Consider the following 17,030-nt stretch of genomic DNA (forward strand, 5'->3'; position numbering starts at 1 on the left):
AGTGTTTCTCAAACATCAGTGCCTATAGGAATCACCTGAAAGGTTTGTCAGATTCTTGGCCATCCTCCATTCTGAGTCAGTAGGTCTGAGCTGTAACAGTGATTGTTTCAGAAGCTTCTAGGAAACTTCACTTTGGAGGTGAGTGTTGTACACTGGAATATTGGAAAGGCATCTCAAATATTAAGTGATGGTAAGGGTAGAAGAGACTTAACCTATGTAGAATATCAACAATTTGCTAACCATCATTTTATTTAATCCTCATGTCAGTTTGACGAGGCACATATTACATCAGTTGAAGCTCCTGAGGCTGAGGATTAGTTAAAGTGCCTAAATTGTAGAATTAAAACTTCCAAATGGCATAACTCAGATTTGTATTCATTTCTCCTGCCCTGAGTAACTCATGCAAATTCAATTCACCTTTGTCAGACACTGCCCAAGGAAGCCGACACGCTACACTGAGCTAGACAAGCTCTCATTCCTGATCAAACTCAAGCAGCTATTAAAATACAGAGCCCTCAGTGTTGTGAGGGAGACGCCTAACAGAGATATATACTATAGAACATGGAAAATGCAAGCTTTTTTTTTTTTTTTTTTAAAGTGAGGTTTACAGCAAACACCAGAAAGATGAATTTGAGGAATGGAGGATGGACAGGAAGTGTTTGAGGCTGGAGATATGAATGAAAGCACAGAGGCAAAAAAAGCATTTGAGGAACTCTAAGAAGTTCAGAACATCTCGAGTATGAAAGTAGAGGTGAGGGATAAAGTCCTTGAGTTAGGCAGGAACCGGGTCATGGCAAGCTATTTAGATTTACTGATTTCATTTAAGAGTAGGGACAGGGTCAAGTTTGTACAGCAGATCCCCCAGTGTTCTATCTTGAAACTTTCGGCATAAACAAATGCTATTAATACCGTTTTCTTCCCCCATATATACATATCTATGATAAATTTCAACTTACAAATTTGGCAAGTAAGAGATTAATAATTATGTATAATATAGCATTGAATAATTATACACTAATAAATGTTACAAGAATGTGGTCTCAAAATACCTTCTGGACCATACTTAGTCTTCTTGTGATGATGGGCAAAAATGGGCAATAACACAATACCTATGTGGCAAGATATACAATGCCTACAAAATAAGATGAATGACAGGTGTGGCACATGATTTTCTGAAGGTTACTTGAAACCACACATTCTGCCATATGGATGCATCTAGAATCCAGACCGGGGTTACTGAGTGACTATTGGGTGGTGGTATCCACATTGTGTATATGTGGATACACTGAATGATTCACCTCTCTGGGCGGGTGAAGATTGGTTGGTGTGAGATTTCAACCTGCTACTCAAAAGAATGTGCATCTTAGAACTTACATTCATTTTGGGGACTTTCCATTCAATATTTTCAGACTGTGATTGACTGCAGGTAACTGGAGCCAGGAAAAATAAAATTGCAGGTAAGGGGAAATGTCTGTATTTTTAATATTATTAAACCCTTGGAGGAGGCTAGAGTAAAGGAGAGCTAGCCTACAGACAAGGAGCTGTGTTAAAGAGGTTACAGGTGTGAATCTGGATAACGCTGTGGTGGCTGGGGAGCTATTTTGAAATGTTTAAGACTTGTGGATTGGTTGGGAGGAAAAGAGTGAACAGAAAAGGAAGGAACCAGAGCTCACCTCCAGGTTTCTGAGAATAGTGTTTTCTTAATCAAAAGGTCCTGTAAGCTTATTATTATTATTTTTTTTTTTGGAGAGGCGGATATACAGAGAGGAGGAGAGACAGAGAGGAAGATCTTCCGTCCAATGGTTCACTCCTCAAGTAAGTGCAACGGCTGGTGCTGAGTCGATCCAAGCCAGGAGCCAGGGTCTCAAGTCTTTGGGCGGTCCTTGACTGCCTTCCCAGGCCACAAACGGGGAGCTGGATGGGGAGTAGGGCTGCCGGGATTAGAACCGGCGCCCATGGGATCCTGGCGCGTGCAAGGAGAGGACCTTAACCACTGTAAGTTTATTATGTCATATTTTCAAAAAAGTAAATTTAGAGAAGTCTTGAGGAAGATGATATTTCAGAAAGATGCAGTATCCTGAATTTACTTGAGAAAATTACTGTTGCTAGGTTTACCTTCTTTGTTTTAATTTGTAGCAACATCTTTATCTGTTGTTGGGAGGGAGTCCTGAATACTGGAGATAAAGCCATTTGCCAAGATCAGGATTAACCATGGGAGGACCGGCCAGCGGTTACGGGCTCTCAATCTACTCGGAGTTTCTTCTGTGACTGTCTTCTAGAGTCACCTTGGGTCCGGAGTTTCTCCTCTTATCTGTTCCCATCCTACACCTTTCAATGGGTTATGGATGGTTCTATCAATGGACCAGCCACGATGTGGACACCGCCTTCTCATCTCGGTGCCCGCCCCCTTTTTGACCACACCCCTTTGATCGGTGCCGCCCCTTGAAGAGGTCGTCCGCGATATGACAGAGAATTCTCCACATTTTTGCCCTATAGGAGATCTGTAGGGCGGGACCCAGATCAATCTTTTTTTCCATTTGCCAAATCAGGCGTCTATCTGGTCCCAGTCCCAACCCACTTCACTTTCAACTCAAGGATTGGTTAGTTGGGTCTTTGTCTCAGGCTCATGATTGGTTCTTTCGTGCCGGCCCTGTCTTCCAGCCTTTGCAGGCGGGATTAGCACGCAGCTTCCTGCTCTTGCCAAAAAAAATAAAAGAAGAAAAAGAAAAGAGAGAGGCGAAAGAAAATGTCACGGAGCTCTTTGGTTCTTAATTGGTCTCCAGCCTTGTCCGTCAGGGCCAACTCTGCCGTTTGATTGGTTTCTCTATCTGCCCATCCAGTATCGGGGCGGGATTTCCCCAGGAGACCCACACTTTGTTGCCACTGGTCCAACAGTGCGCCTGTCTGATGCTCCCGGGCCAGGATTGGAGGCCGGCGAGCACAGGTGGGCGTGGATTGGCTAGGGCAGCCGGTCAGCGCGAGGCGGGGGCGGGGCCTCGGCGGCTGGTTGCGCGTGTCCGCCGCTGGCTCCGCTCTATCCGGCTTTGCTAGGGGAGGTGAGTCCGGCCGCGGCGGTACCGGCGGCTGAGGAGGCGGCGGCGGCTGAGAAGGCGGCCGCGGCGGCTGAGGAGAAAGCGGCCGCAGGGACGGAAGCCGGGTGGGGGGGGAGGGGGGGAGACGGAGCAGCCTTGAGCCCTGCGGGGGCCGTCGCGCGGGGGGACCCACCCGCTCTCCCCCCCAACCCTCCTCACAGAAGCTGCCGGCGGCGGCGGGGGCAGGAGTCAGCTCGCTTCCGACCGTCCCCCGGCCGCCTCCCGGGGCTCCTATTCTTTGGCCCCGGGACCCTGACCTCCTCCCGGGGCGGTTCCCTGTGTCTGGGCGTCCGAGTGCTGCCCACTGCTCTTGGATTCCGCCCTGCGTCTCGTTGCCTTCACTTTTGCCCCGGTTCTTTTTCTCCTCTCCGTCCTGTCTGTCGCCTCCTCTCTTCACTCCGTCCCTCCAGCCTCCTCCCCTGGTTCTTTTCTGCCGAGGAAAGTTTGGTACCACCGCCCTCGCCCCCATCGTGTCCAGCCGGCCAGGACCAGGGGGAGATGTAGGAAGGGCCCGAGAGTTTGAGGTGGGGGAAGCAGTTTTCCCTGAACATTACACCCCACCCCCCATCCGTCTTATTTAGGGTGGTTGGATTCTTTTTTTTTTAAATACCAATTGTGTTTTTTTGAGGAGGTGGTAGGTGTTTAGAAAAGGATGTGGGAATGGAAGGGGTAGATGAGTCAACCCTCTTAGGAGATTCCAGGGGTGCTGTGTTACCTGATCCTTTCCGTGTGAGGAGTTCAGGAGGTCGGGAGGCTTGGCCTTTATTCCCACAGTCAAAGTTGGAACCGCCCCCAAATTAAGAATGGAGTTTTAGTACCCACTTGTGGCAGGAATCCTGGGGGGAAGGGGTCCTTTTTTCCTTTTTCTCCCCCCCTTTTTTTCTTTCTTTTTTTCTTTCTACTTTTTTTGGGGGGGGGCAACCCACACCGTTCCACTCAACACTCACCTCCAAAACTAAACACTCAAGATCTCCTTCTAACTTATTTGGATTGACTGATGAAGACATAAAGCCAGTTCCGCTCTGTTTTCTGAGGTGGAGTGAGTGGGGTTTTTTTTTCTTCCATTTTTTTTTTAAATGGCCAAATGACAGCTTGACCCAGTTTGCTTTCCAATCAAAGGGCATTTTTTTTTTTTAATGTCTCTTTGTGGCGCAAGAGCCAACGCAAAAATGATGGCGGCTTACAATGGCGGTACATCTGCGGCAGCAGCAGGTCACCACCACCCCCATCACCACCACCTTCCACACCTTCCTCCTCCTCACCTGCACCATCACCACCACCCTCAACACCATCTTCATCCGGGGTCGGCTGCTGCTGTCCACCCTGTACAGCAGCATACCTCTTCGGCAGCTGCGGCAGCCGCTGCAGCGGCCGCAGCCGCCGCCATGTTAAACCCTGGGCAACAACAGCCATATTTCCCATCACCGGCACCGGGACAGGCTCCTGGACCAGCCGCAGCAGCCCCAGCTCAGGTGCAGGCTGCTGCCGCTGCCACCGTGAAGGCGCACCATCATCAGCACTCGCATCACCCCCAGCAGCAGCTGGACATTGAGCCCGATAGACCCATCGGATATGGAGCCTTTGGCGTTGTCTGGTGAGTATCCGAAGACCACCACCGGCACTTCCTGTGCTCTTCAAGCTTGTGATTGGGCGAAGCCACTTGGGTTTTCTCCATATTGGCCAAAAGCAAAGCCAAGAGCGGCCTTGGCTCTTGGAAGGCACCCTCCATGCAGTGGAAAAGAGGCTTGGCCGCTCAGGTTGCTCAGGCATGTGCTTGTCCAGCTTTGGCAGCCTTGGGTAGAGCACCTTGTTCATGAGTTACACCCCTAAGTTTACTTAGGGGCAAGCAAACTTTCCTGCAGAGAACCTAAACAAGCCACTTATTAGTAGGGTCAAGAAGAATATATGAAATACTCATGCAAAGATGTCTTGATTCTCATTGTCCTCTTTCACGTGCTTCATTTTGTCGGGTTCCTTGCCCAGTTGCAACAAATGTCAATGACTGACCCAAACTTGAGGTTTTTTTGTTTTGTTTTTAAATAATGTTGCCATTAGGTTACACTTTGCCTATCTCTTCTTGATCCTTAGAAGGAAGGTGGGGTTCACAGAGGAGCCAGTTAAGACCATTGCTTGAGTGTTTTATTTTAAACCTTAAGGCTACAGTTGTATGTAGCTTTGAGCCTTTTGCTAAGAATGCATTAAATATAGTATCACACATGAGTACCACAAATGAGGTTAGTAGACTGTAGCTATGCAGTGGCCCACATTCAGGGTATGTTTTAGTGTCACTGCATCTTCAGTTGCTGGTGATCCCACTGTCAGTTGCTGTGATGGCTAGTATGCTTTTTAAGTTGCTTGGCCTTTGCCAGTTCTGGGGTATTTTGAAGTTTTCTGGGCTTCTTAAGTGCAGTGTAGGGGTTAACTTCCCCTCCTTGGAAAGTTACTGCTTAGTAATGAAATACACTCCTATCAGAACTAGAATGAACTTGAGTTTCCCCCCAGTGATGAAGCATTCTGCTGTGGTAGATGCATTGATATTTTCAGTACATTCAGAAAAAGATTCTTAGCAATGTCTAGAAAATCTTGTTGCTATAGAAAAGTGAACTCTTTGGAATCACTGTAGTAAATAACTCTTTTTGTCCTTGTTTTTGAGATTAGAATTGATAGGACTATCCTTCCTGTGTTATAATTGGCTGTTTTAGTGTTTGTGTTTCAAATTTTATAACTTAAGCAACTAGGTGAACTGGGCCCCACCTCTTAGTGGAGTCACCTTTGCGGTGCGTCTCTGCGAGGGAGGTTGCTGCTGTGTTCTCCCTTCTCCAAGCTGTGGGGGTCACTGGAGGGTTAGAACCTGACGGCGTTACCTCCCCAGCCACACTGCGTTCCCAAGTAGCTCTCCGGCTTTCCACAGCCTGTCCTCGGGGATTGCGCTGTGCACTGCTGTTCCCTGCCTAACCCTTGAGGATTTCCAGGCTATGAGGAGTGGTCAGGGGGACAGGAAAAACGGTTGTTCCTTGCTGTAGATTTTTCCACTGTTTTACTTTGAGAGTTTGGGTGGGGTTTTTGTTGTTGTTTCGCTCTGGATATGCGCTTTGATTTTGATGCTTTGCATTTAGGACTAAGAACTGGGGAGACTGAAAAGGAAATGAGTTGTACCATTTTTTAATATGAACATATGTTGTTACTTAAATTTCTGTCAAAAGGTGATATGACTGGTTGAAACTTTAACTTCAAGTTTATGGTAAGGAAAAGTTTTTTTTTTAAAAGGGAGAGCTGCAAAGAACTGTAGTGCTGAAACGTCTCACACAGCAGCCATTCTGGTGGTGGGTATTGTGAATCACCCATGACTGGAAATCCAGATGTGTTTGATTTGATTCCGTTGTGGATTTCAGTGACCCCTTCTGCCACCTGTGGGGTTTGCAACATCTGTTTGAAGTACTGCTCTGTGCACACCTTCTGTTGTACACCAGGTCTGTGTTTGCTGTCTCGCGGACTGTGTAAACCCCTGGGGGGAGGGTTAAGGACCGTCGGTGCTGGGGCATCGGTACTGCTTGGTTAATTGAGCTCCTGGTCAGGTCCTTCTATTTGGGCTTAAACAGCAAACTTTTTTCCAGCATGATTCTGGAGGATAGAAATCCAGAATCAAGATGTGAGCAGGTTTGGTTTCTTTGGAAGCCCGTCTGTGGCTGCCCTCTCATGGTGTCCTCACATGGCCGGTTATCCTCTGTTTTCTTTTTTAAAAAGATTTATTTATTTATTTATTTTTGTTGTTGTTGTTGTTGGAAAGACGAGTTGATAGAGAAGGAGAGACAGAGTGAAACATCTTCTGTTCCACTGGCTCACTCCCTATATGACTTCAACGGCCAGAGCTTAGTTGATTTGAAGACAGGAAACAGGAGCTTCTTCCAGGTCTCCCACACGGGTGCAGAGTCCCAAGGCTTTGGGCCATCCTCTGCTGCTTTGCCAGGCCACAAGCAGGGATCTGGATGGGAAGTGGAGCAGCTGGGACATGGACTGGTGCCCCTTATGGGATCCTGGCACTTACAAGGTGAGAATTAGCTAATTGAACTATCATACCAGGCCCTATTCTGTTTTCTAAGCATATTTTTCAGTTCCTACATTGAGTGTTTTTATCATCTGTAACAGGTGAATTCCAGTTTGATTTGGAAAGGGAAAATTCCAGGTGTGTGTTTTGGTATGCAAATACTTTCCTTTTTTTCTATTTCCATATTGATGACTTGCTGTCTGAGTTGCTGATTATGTTTGGAATATAACTGCTGGAGTTGCACCAGTCCTCTGAAATCCAAATATCCTCTGAAATCCAAATATCTTACAAAGATATTTGTAAGATTTTCAGCTTTTTTTTTTTTTAAGTTTTATTTATTTTATTACAGCCAGATATACACAGAGGAGGAGAGACAGAGAGGAAGATCCTCAGTCCGATGATTCAATCCCCAAGTGAGCCGCAACGGGCCGGTGCGCGCCTGTCCGAAGCCGGGAACCAGGAACCTCTTCCGGGTCTCCCACACGGGTGCAGGGTCCCAGTGCATTGGGCCGTCCTCGACTGGTTTTCCAGGCCACAAGCAGGGATGTGGATGGGAAGTGGAGCTGCCGGGATTAGAACTGGCGCCCATATGGGATCCCAGGGGCTTTCAAGGTGAGGACTTTAGCCGTTAGGCCACGCCGCCGGGCCCAAGATTTTCAGCTTTTTAACCAATCATGTTATGGGTCTGAAGTAAGTATATATTTCCCAAAATGGTTAATATGGTACATAAAAATGTTCTTCCAATGATAGTCATACCATATAACAACTTGGGATTTCTAAGATTTACATCTACTGAAATACGCTTTCATTAAATGTATTTTGCAAGTGCTCATCCTATTAACCTATGACAGGAAGCCCTCATTTTTTCCCCTGAACATTGACTCAGTTGTGCTAATGACTAAAAAAAGTGGCATGGAGGGGCCTACGTTTGAGGGCCTCTGATACTGGAATGTTGGTTTGAGTCCCAGGCTTCTCTGCCTCTGTCCAGCTCACTGCTAAAGCTCCTGGTAAAGCAGGAGATGGTGGCCCAAGTGTCTGAGCCTTGCCGCCATGCAGGTGACTGAGATTGAGTAACTGGATCCTGGCTTTGGCCTGGCGCAGCCCTGGCTGTTGTAGCCATGTGGGGAGTAAACCAGCAAGTGGAAAATCTGTCTCTTTTTCTGACACTCTGCCTTTCAAGCTAATTAATTAAAAAAAAAAAAAAAACCAGCATGTAATTTGAGGGACATTTTCCCTGCATGTGGACAAGGAGAAATGTTGTAGAAGTGATACTGCATTTTACCATTCAGATTTATTAATGAACAATTTATTCTACCTAACTTGATTTATCTTTCTGCTGAATTTAACTAGTGGAAAAACTTGTCAGTGTTGGACAGCTGTGTAAAAGTGGTGAATTACCCATTAGCTTGCCTGTAAAGGTGGTACTTTGACAGTTCAATTAAGGTTTCATTAACAGCTGTCTGTTGTGTTTTATCTCAGAGTAAAGGTTCCAGTTTACTTGGTAATATGATCGTAGGGTAACCAGAGATGCATTCATTGCCAGTAGTAGTATGTTCATGGGTTATCAAAACATTGTATATAATTTGACCTTCATTATCAGATGTCAAGGCTTCCAGAGGTTTATATGGATATTTTCATAATGCAAAAATAAAAAATCTGGTCATTTAATGAGAATAATAATAATAAGTTAATTTTGCCTGTAGTTCCCATTTGCAGAGGCAAATGAAGAGTGATTTTGAGTTAGAGAAAGTTGACTATATGAGAGTAAAGGACTGCTAAAATGAAGCCGTTTTTGACCTTGGTACCCTAAGACTGAATGAATGACACATTTTGCTGGCTAGATAAAGAGTCTTGGAGAAATGTGTACCTTATAACTTAGTGTTTTGGTTTTTGACTTGTCTGATTAATTAATTGATTAGAAATCCTAAGATTTATTTGTTTTTTTGTCTTTGTACTCTAAGTAAAATTGAAGAGCTTTGAATTTTCTTCTAATACCTAAGCTGGGTTACTTTCAACTGCCTTGCAAAACTGAAGTATCACTAATGAAACTTAGTTACCTGTTAGCTCTGTGATCTGGATTTAACCTTCCTGTACCTATTTATAAAAGGAGGGCCGCAGTAATACGTATTGTAGGCTTGGAGCAACCCAGTGAACATACTCTGCAGCACATAGTAAGCGCTCAATAAATGTTGGTCTTTAAAATTATAGTTGGTAGAAAAAATGCTGCTTTGTTAGTATGAAGTAACTTCAAGAATGGCAGACTGACCAGGTGAGCTCAACCTTCTGACTGCTTTTGGAGCTGTACCCACTAATTCCACAGAGGGGCCCTCAGTTAAAAGATGATTGAATCCAGAACTGAGGGGAAAGCACTCCGCCCTGTTCTCAGTGAATTGAAAGTAAGCAAATAAAAAGTAATACATGGTTGTATGTATTTGACAGGTGTTACACTTACATCATCTACACTGTTTTCCACTGTGGATCTCTGGGCTGGGAAGAAAATAAAATTTTTTCTTTGCATAACATAACAAATGAAAGTTATCTTTTTATGTTAAAGTTGAATTTAAGTTGAAGTTCATTTTACTTGTTTCTGGATGATACGTGAATTGTCAATAAAGATTCTGATAATATAGGGGAAATTTGTGTGACTAAGAAATTAAGTGTAAATGTTATACATGAAGGTGCTTGTCTAGCTTGCTCATCTTGTAAGCATTAGAGGCTTTTTTTTTTTTTGTCTTCTGATGTTGGCTCTGGTCCTCTTATCCACAAGTAGCAAACTTTAGTTTGGGAAAATGGAGAGTGATTTTGGATTATGTTTGGGGAAAATGCTTGATTTCGTTGGATTAGAAAAGAAAAAAAGTAAAAAAAAAATGTACAAAGTACAGTGTTAACTGTTTTTCAGGTTAAGAGTCTGTATGTAGTGTTGGGAAGTTCCCTGCTATCAGCTAAGATTAGCAGCCACAGCTGAATTCTTGGGTTGGGGGAGGTCTGCTTTGTCCACAGTGCTTTGAGGAAGCAGAATCTAAACCAGGAAAGGGAAATGGGTGCTCTTCTAGACACAACTGAGCATCCGTGTGAAACCAGCAGTGTGGAAATCTATATTGTTCGTTTTAACTAAAAAGAACTTTGAGAAACTATAGGTGACGGTGATAAGTGGAGAAAGCAAATGCAGAGTAAAAGATAACATGATGATATTGTACTAGTTTCTTGATGATGGAAACTCTGTAGCCCGTAACATTGAAAATCATTTTGTAGTTAGACTCCTGACCAGAATTCTTAAAATTATGTTAAAAAATCATAGCATGGGCCTAGTGAGGTAGCCTAGTGGCTAAAGTCCTCGCGTTGAACGCACCAGGATCCCATATGGTGGCTGATTCTAATCCTGGTGGCCCCACTTGCCATCCAGCTTCCTGCTTGTGGCCTGGGAAAGCAGTTGAGGACGGCCCTGGTTTTGGATCGGCTCAGCTCCGGCCATTGCGGCCGCTTGGAGAGTGAATCAACGGATGGAAGATCTTCCTCTCTGTCTCTCCTCTCTGTATATCTGACTTTGCAATAAATAATTAAAATAAATCCTTAAAAAATTATAACGGAAGAGGAAACTAGTTTTATTCTTGGGGGAGAGATTTCATATTGTACTGTTGAATATCAGCTTCGACAAAAGAACAAATTTTTCTTAAAAAAGAAATTTCAGAAACATCACCTTTTCTGAAAGTTAGAACAACTCTCTAAATTACATGACTTCTTTTTAGCCATCAGTTAGTAGCAGTGGATGTTTGTCTACAGAGAGAAGTGGCAGATACAGTGTACTTTTACATGCTATGCAAGACTAAGAATGCTTGTAAAATGTATAAGCTGAATATACATTTCAATCTAAGCTCTGGTTTCTACCCTTAAAGCATGGACAGCCGTAGAAATTTTCATTAATATCAAAATCTTTTAGTGGTAAGCTGGACTATTTCATCATCTTCACAATTCTGAGCATCGGGTTTTCACTGGTGGCTGTGATAATTTGATGCCTGTCCCTGGTGATTTTTATGAGTTGGTTGATGTCCTAGCGATTCAGGAATGAACTGGCATTGTGTTAAAGCAGATTGCCTTTGAATTTGGGCTACTCTGCTCCCTTGACTCCCTGCTGATGGGTAGCATGTGAGGGCCTGTGTCCCTGCGTTCCTGCTGCCCTGTGGGAGGTATGGACGGAGTTCTGACTCCTGGCTTCAGCCTGGCCCAGTGTTTGCCATAAAAACCATCTGGGGAATGAACCAGTACATGGAACGTCTGTGTTTGTGTCTATCTCTTTCTGTCACTCTTTCAAATAAAAAACATAAATCTAAAAAAAAAAAAAAGATTAAGAGAGAGCACCGTTCATATATTGTTTCTCTAATATTCTGGTTTGATTTCTTTTTTTTTTTTTAAAGATTTATTTATTTTATTACCAAGTCAGATATACAGAGAGAGGAGGAGAGACAGAGAGAAAGATCTTCCATCCAATGATTCACTCCCCAAGTGAGCCACAACGGGCTGATGCGCGCCGATCCAGTGCCAGGAGCCAGGAACCTCTTCGAGGTCTCCCACGCGGGTGCAGTGTCCCAAAGCATTGGGCCGTCCTCAACTGGTTTCCCAGGCCACAAGCAGGGATCTGGATGGGAAGTGGAGCTGCCGGGATTAGAACCGGCACCCATATGGGATCCCGGGGCTTTCAAGGCGAGGACTTTAGCCACTAGGCCATGCCGCCGGGCCGCTCTGTTTTGATTTCTTTGGTGGAAATTTTTAAGACCAGAGAAACTTCTCTGTTTGTCTTCTAACCAGTAAATGAAATAAGCTGTTGTGTAGATAGATACTCTGTCACGTTAAGATTATATTTGGGTTTTATTTATGCCCTATGTATTAAGGATACTCCAATGAATTATTTTGTTGGCTAGGCCATCTAATGCTGGTCAACAGTGATTTCCTAACTAAAATAGATTGTCAGTTTCATTCTATTGTTGCTTAGGGGTGACACCAGAGCATGCCTGAGGCAATAGTTGCATTACTGTCAATGAGCTCCTAACAAAGTCAGGATACATCCAGTCAGAAACTAGGTACTTAGCTAAAGAAAGAAGTATCAGAAAAGATTCTGAGGCTCTGGCATTATGAAAAGATGACTTCTGGGGGTACTATTTTGGGACTGAACTTTAACAGTTAGCTGTGGTGGTGTGAGTAGAGGGAGTTTGTAGAGGGGATGATTGGTGCTAGTTATGTAAACCCAGTCTCACATCTGTGTTTTGAATTAGTGTGGCTAATTGAATTGTATCTGCTGTTACACAGTAAAAGCTTTTGACACGTTGTAGCTCACTGGTCAATGTATTTTAATTGCCATCTGATTAAAGATCAGCACTTTTGTAGGCCTCAAATGAGGATATTGAGTTTTGTGGGTAATTTTTCAAACACCGAGCTTCTTCTGTTATCTGTTTTATGCATGTTACTGGGATAATAGGTATATTTGATTCTAATGTTGCCATGAAGTAAATAGTATAAAAATCAACACATTGTTACTCTAACCATGTAATGCATTGTTACACATAGCCATGATGGAAAGTTGGAATTAAAATTGAAGCCATTAAATAAAAATTTAAGGATATGTTTTCACTTGTTCTTACAATGCCTGTTTATTGTGTGTTGACTATTTGCCAGGCACTGTGCTGGATCATAGGGATTAAAGATTATGACCTCTTGGGAAGGTAGATTTGTAAATGGGTCATTAGAATTCAGTGCCATCAACATGAAATAATAATAACGGAGAATAAATAAATATATATATAAAATAAATAAATATATATAATATAAATATATACAATAAAATAAATATATATATAAAAGAATTCAGTGCCATAATGTAGCAATGTAGTCAGTCCCTGGATTTTATGGGAGCATAGAGGAGGGATTTCTACCGATGGCATGTGTGCTTTCTGGAATAGTAATACCTCAGCTAGGTTTGAAGAATGAGAAAGTCAAGCAATGAGAAAGGAAAGTGTAGACTGATAGGCTCATACTTTGGGAAACGGTAGTGAGGGCTGAGTTGGCTGATTAGTGCAGTTCACGAGGTGGGAGGATCTATACCAGAGTTAGATTATGAATTTGGGTTGTCAGCCTGAATTGTTGAGATGCTGTTGGGTGGGCATGCTCGTGTAGCAGTAACAGGCTAAGCCTCCAGCTGCAATACCAGCATGCCATAAGTGTACCAGTTTGTGTCCCAGCTGCTCCTTTTGCCATCCAGCTCCCTGCTTATGGCCTGGGACAGCAGTGGAAGACGGCCCAAGTCCTTGGGCTCCTGTACCCACCTGGGAGACCCGTGGAAGTAGCTCCTGGTTCCTGACTTCAGATAGGCCTAGTTCCAGCTGTTGCAGGCGTTTCGGGATGAACCAGTGGAAAAATGATCTATCTTTCCTCTCTGTAACTCTGTCTTTCAAATAAAAATTTAAAAAATAAATCTTAATGAATAAAATCTTCCTCCTTTTATGACATAAGAACATATTTGCAGCATATCTGTGATATTAAAAGTTCACAAGGAGTATGGTTAGAAAAATATCTTTAAACTCTACTTAGAGTGGGTGATAATGGAAAAAATATTGAAGCCTTGCTAATGGTAGCAATTGAGAAGTCTGAAGTGTGAGAGTGACTTAGATTTTGTTTGTTTGTTTGTTCGTTTTAGTATGTAAATAGAAGTGTAGAGGTACCTGAGGTCTGTTGAGCCTTAGCAAATGTTTGAATGTTCGCTGGTTGTAGGTGCAAGAAGCTGCTGGGAAGCAGAACTGAAGGACAGTCAGATAGGAAGATGTGTTCATAGTAACAACCTGAGTATGGCAAAGATTAGAAGATGGGAGTGATTGATGCGGATGAAAAGTTATAGAAAATGAGGGAGGAGAAAAGGCCCTTGCATTTAGCAAGTAGATTGTTACTGATATTTGAGAGAATGATTGCATTTGGTTCTCCCACTGCCCCCAATTTTATATATATATATATATATATACACATACATAGAAAATATGTGTATGTATAAACATAAAATGCACACATATGTATATATACACATGTGTGTATATATCACACGTATATATATGATTTTTGAAGAGTAACTTAAGTATTAACGCTTTGTTTTATTATTATTAATAAATATCTTTCTGAACCTGGTTTCTTCTATTTCGAAAATCTTGTTTCTTAAGATTTTGTTATAAAGAATCTTAATATTTTTCAGGTATTAGTGGTATTATTTGAAGTAAGTAGAGTCTGCTAGTGACCACAAAGTAACTTTTTCTCTTCCGGGCTACAGATGCTGAATAGCTTCTAAAATTGCTTGAAGGAAAGAATAAGATAAATGTCACTCTGTTCCAGTGTGTGATGACTTTCTATGTAATTTCAAAGTTGGAATCAGATTTTAAAGTGTCCAGTTTGTTCAAAAGAGACGTGTTCACTTCTTACTTTTTGGTGGTCTTCTGCAGGTTGGTTGTAGAGGAGTGCTTGCCTTTTGCAAACTTGTAGTTTTTTTCTGTCTGTAAATAAGATCCTGTTGTTTTCTCGACCTCCTTTTTAATGTTTTAAACTGCTTAAGTGTTTAGAATAATTTTAAAGATTTTTAAATATAAAATTTTTGTTGAGTAATTAGATAAAATGATTTGGGAGCCACTGTATACATTCATTTGCAAGTTGATTAACGCTTTGCCCCCAGAAATCTCTTTAATCCTGAATTTGAGTGGGAGACTTCTTAGTTTGCAGATGGATCTCCTGGTGTGCAGTCCATGTAGCGTATAGGCTGTCTAGTGGCTGAGGGCATACAGTGCCCAGGAGACATGGAGAGTGACTTTTGCAGCTCACAGCTCTTCTAGGAGAAGAAGGGGACACTTTTACTTGAGTTCTCAGTAAATAGTAAGCAGGAATACTACTGAGTATATAATGAAAGGCATGTATGTGATTTTTAAGGTTTATAATAACGACAATAAAAATGTGGAACAAAATATGACAATTTTAAATATATATTTCATTTAAATTATTAAAATATATCATTTCAACATGTAATTACTGTAAAATATTGAGATAGTTTCTTTTTTTTCGCACGGTGCCTATAAAAGTGGCTTAATGTCCTCAACACATCTCAGTTTAAACTAGCTGCGATTTAGGTGCTCAGCACGTGGACTATCTGACTGACCACCACCCCACAGTTCTAGAGTCACTTTGGCCTTTGTTGGTTGCATACTTACTTCTGAACCAATCACTGATGGCAGTTGGACACTCAGGCCCACCCCTTGACCCTGGAGATGAAGTCAGTTAAGTTTAGTTTTTGTCAGATTCACAAGAATCTGATTGGTTGCATTTATAGAAGATAATGGTCAATGTTCTCTGGAGAAGTCCTGTCCGCTTTACATTATTTGGTGTATTTTTACTTCTTTTTTACTTTTTTCCCTAAAGCCTTGTTTGCCTAAAGTAGCAGGAGGTAAAATTATTGCCGAATCCTTGTCATGTTTGCTTTCCTTACCAGTTAGAACATTGATTTTTTCTTTATTAATGCTTTTCCCCTCTTTTATTTATTTTCTAAAGATTTATTTATTTTTTATGGGAAAGACAGATTTACAGAGAGGAGAGAGAGAGAGCTTCTAACCGCTGGTCCACATTCCAAATGTTCCCAATGACTGGAGTTGAGCCAGTCTGAAGCCAGGAGCCAATAGCTTCTTCTGGGTCTTCCACATGGTTGCAGGGTCCCAAGGACATGGGGCCTGTTTTCCTCTGCTCTATGATGCTGTCCGTGTAAGATGCCTGCATTTGAAGGTGGATTAGCCAGTTCAGCCAAAGCACTGGTACCCTTGTGGGATGCCAACACAACAGGGCATGGCGGCCCTTTTTTCCTTTTTTACCAGATAAAATTATTTTCTTTTTTTAAATATTTATTTATTTTTTATTACAAAGTCAGATATTCAGAGAGGAGGAGAGATAGGAAGATCTTCCGTCCGATGATTCACTCCCCAAGTGAGCGCAACAGCCGGTGCTGTGCCGATCCGGAGCCAGGAGCCGGGAGCCTGGAGCCTGGAACCTCCTCCAAGTCTCCCACACGGGTGCAGGATCCCAAAGCAATGGGCCGTCCTCGACTGCTTTGCCAGGCTACAAGCAGGGAGCTAGATGGGAAGTGGAGCTGCCGGGATTAGAACCAGTGCTGATATGGGATCCTGGTGTGTTCAAGGCGAGGACTTTGGCTGCTAGGCCACCAGGTAAAATTCTTGAGCTCAGCAGGGTCACACAGCAGGCTTCTTACAGGGGAATGGACAACAGAGAAAGTTTGTTTATCCATTTCTTGACCTAAAATTCTTGCTCTGCTCCTTGAGAAAAGATGAAGAGAGACATTTACATAAATAGTCATTTGACCCAGATTGCTGCATTTTCTTTTCTTTTCTGTCTGCATAGATAAAAATCATCCTCCAATTTACATGAGCAGGTGATTTTTCTTACATGCTAATTTTCTTAATGTAGCATGGCAGAGAGCTATGGATTTGCAAATTGTGTAAGTAAATTGAAACAAGCCAGGTGACTTTATTTCACTGTATCATCTTACCAGAACAGAAGTACCCAAAGGGTGCAATTATCAGGTGATTGTCTCATTGCATATCTATGTAAGTTTGCAGGCAGCCTGGTGCAAAGGCTCCCCCCTGCTTTTTCTTCCCCCTCTTTTCTCATTTTTTTTTTTAAATAGGAAACTTAGTTTCTGTATACACTTTAGGAGGGATGGAAATTTAGTAACACAGATGTGGAGGAAATTTGAGTTTTATTGAAAGTAATACAGCAGTCATGAAAACTGGCAAGTAATGTGGGGGCTGTGCAGAAAAGGAGCACAGGTATACCTTCTTGGTTTGGGTTTGAATTGCCTTAGAGAATTA

The 17,030-nt window shown here is 42.7% G+C and overlaps 1 protein-coding gene across 3 annotated transcripts in view; it reads left to right on the forward strand.

Moving 5' to 3' along the window:
* The first annotated feature begins 3,034 nt into the window (after positions 1–3,034).
* NLK (nemo like kinase) overlaps positions 3,035–17,030 on the forward strand; it is a 141,931-nt gene continuing 127,935 nt past the window's right edge. For 2 of the 3 annotated variants that reach the window (XR_192168.2, XM_058675536.1), the window contains exon 1: positions 3,111–4,686. Coding sequence is in view for 2 of the 3 variants with exons in the window: in XM_058675536.1 (XP_058531519.1) it covers positions 4,229–4,686 (458 nt within the window). In the remaining variant the exon portion in view is untranslated. Of the gene's footprint in view, positions 4,687–17,030 lie in introns of all 3 variants that reach the window. The other variant, XM_004593899.2, reaches the window with a different exon arrangement.

The sequence above is a fragment of the Ochotona princeps genome, chromosome 17 (genome assembly GCF_030435755.1).
Source record: "Ochotona princeps isolate mOchPri1 chromosome 17, mOchPri1.hap1, whole genome shotgun sequence".
NCBI classification, from domain to species: domain Eukaryota; kingdom Metazoa; phylum Chordata; class Mammalia; order Lagomorpha; family Ochotonidae; genus Ochotona; species Ochotona princeps.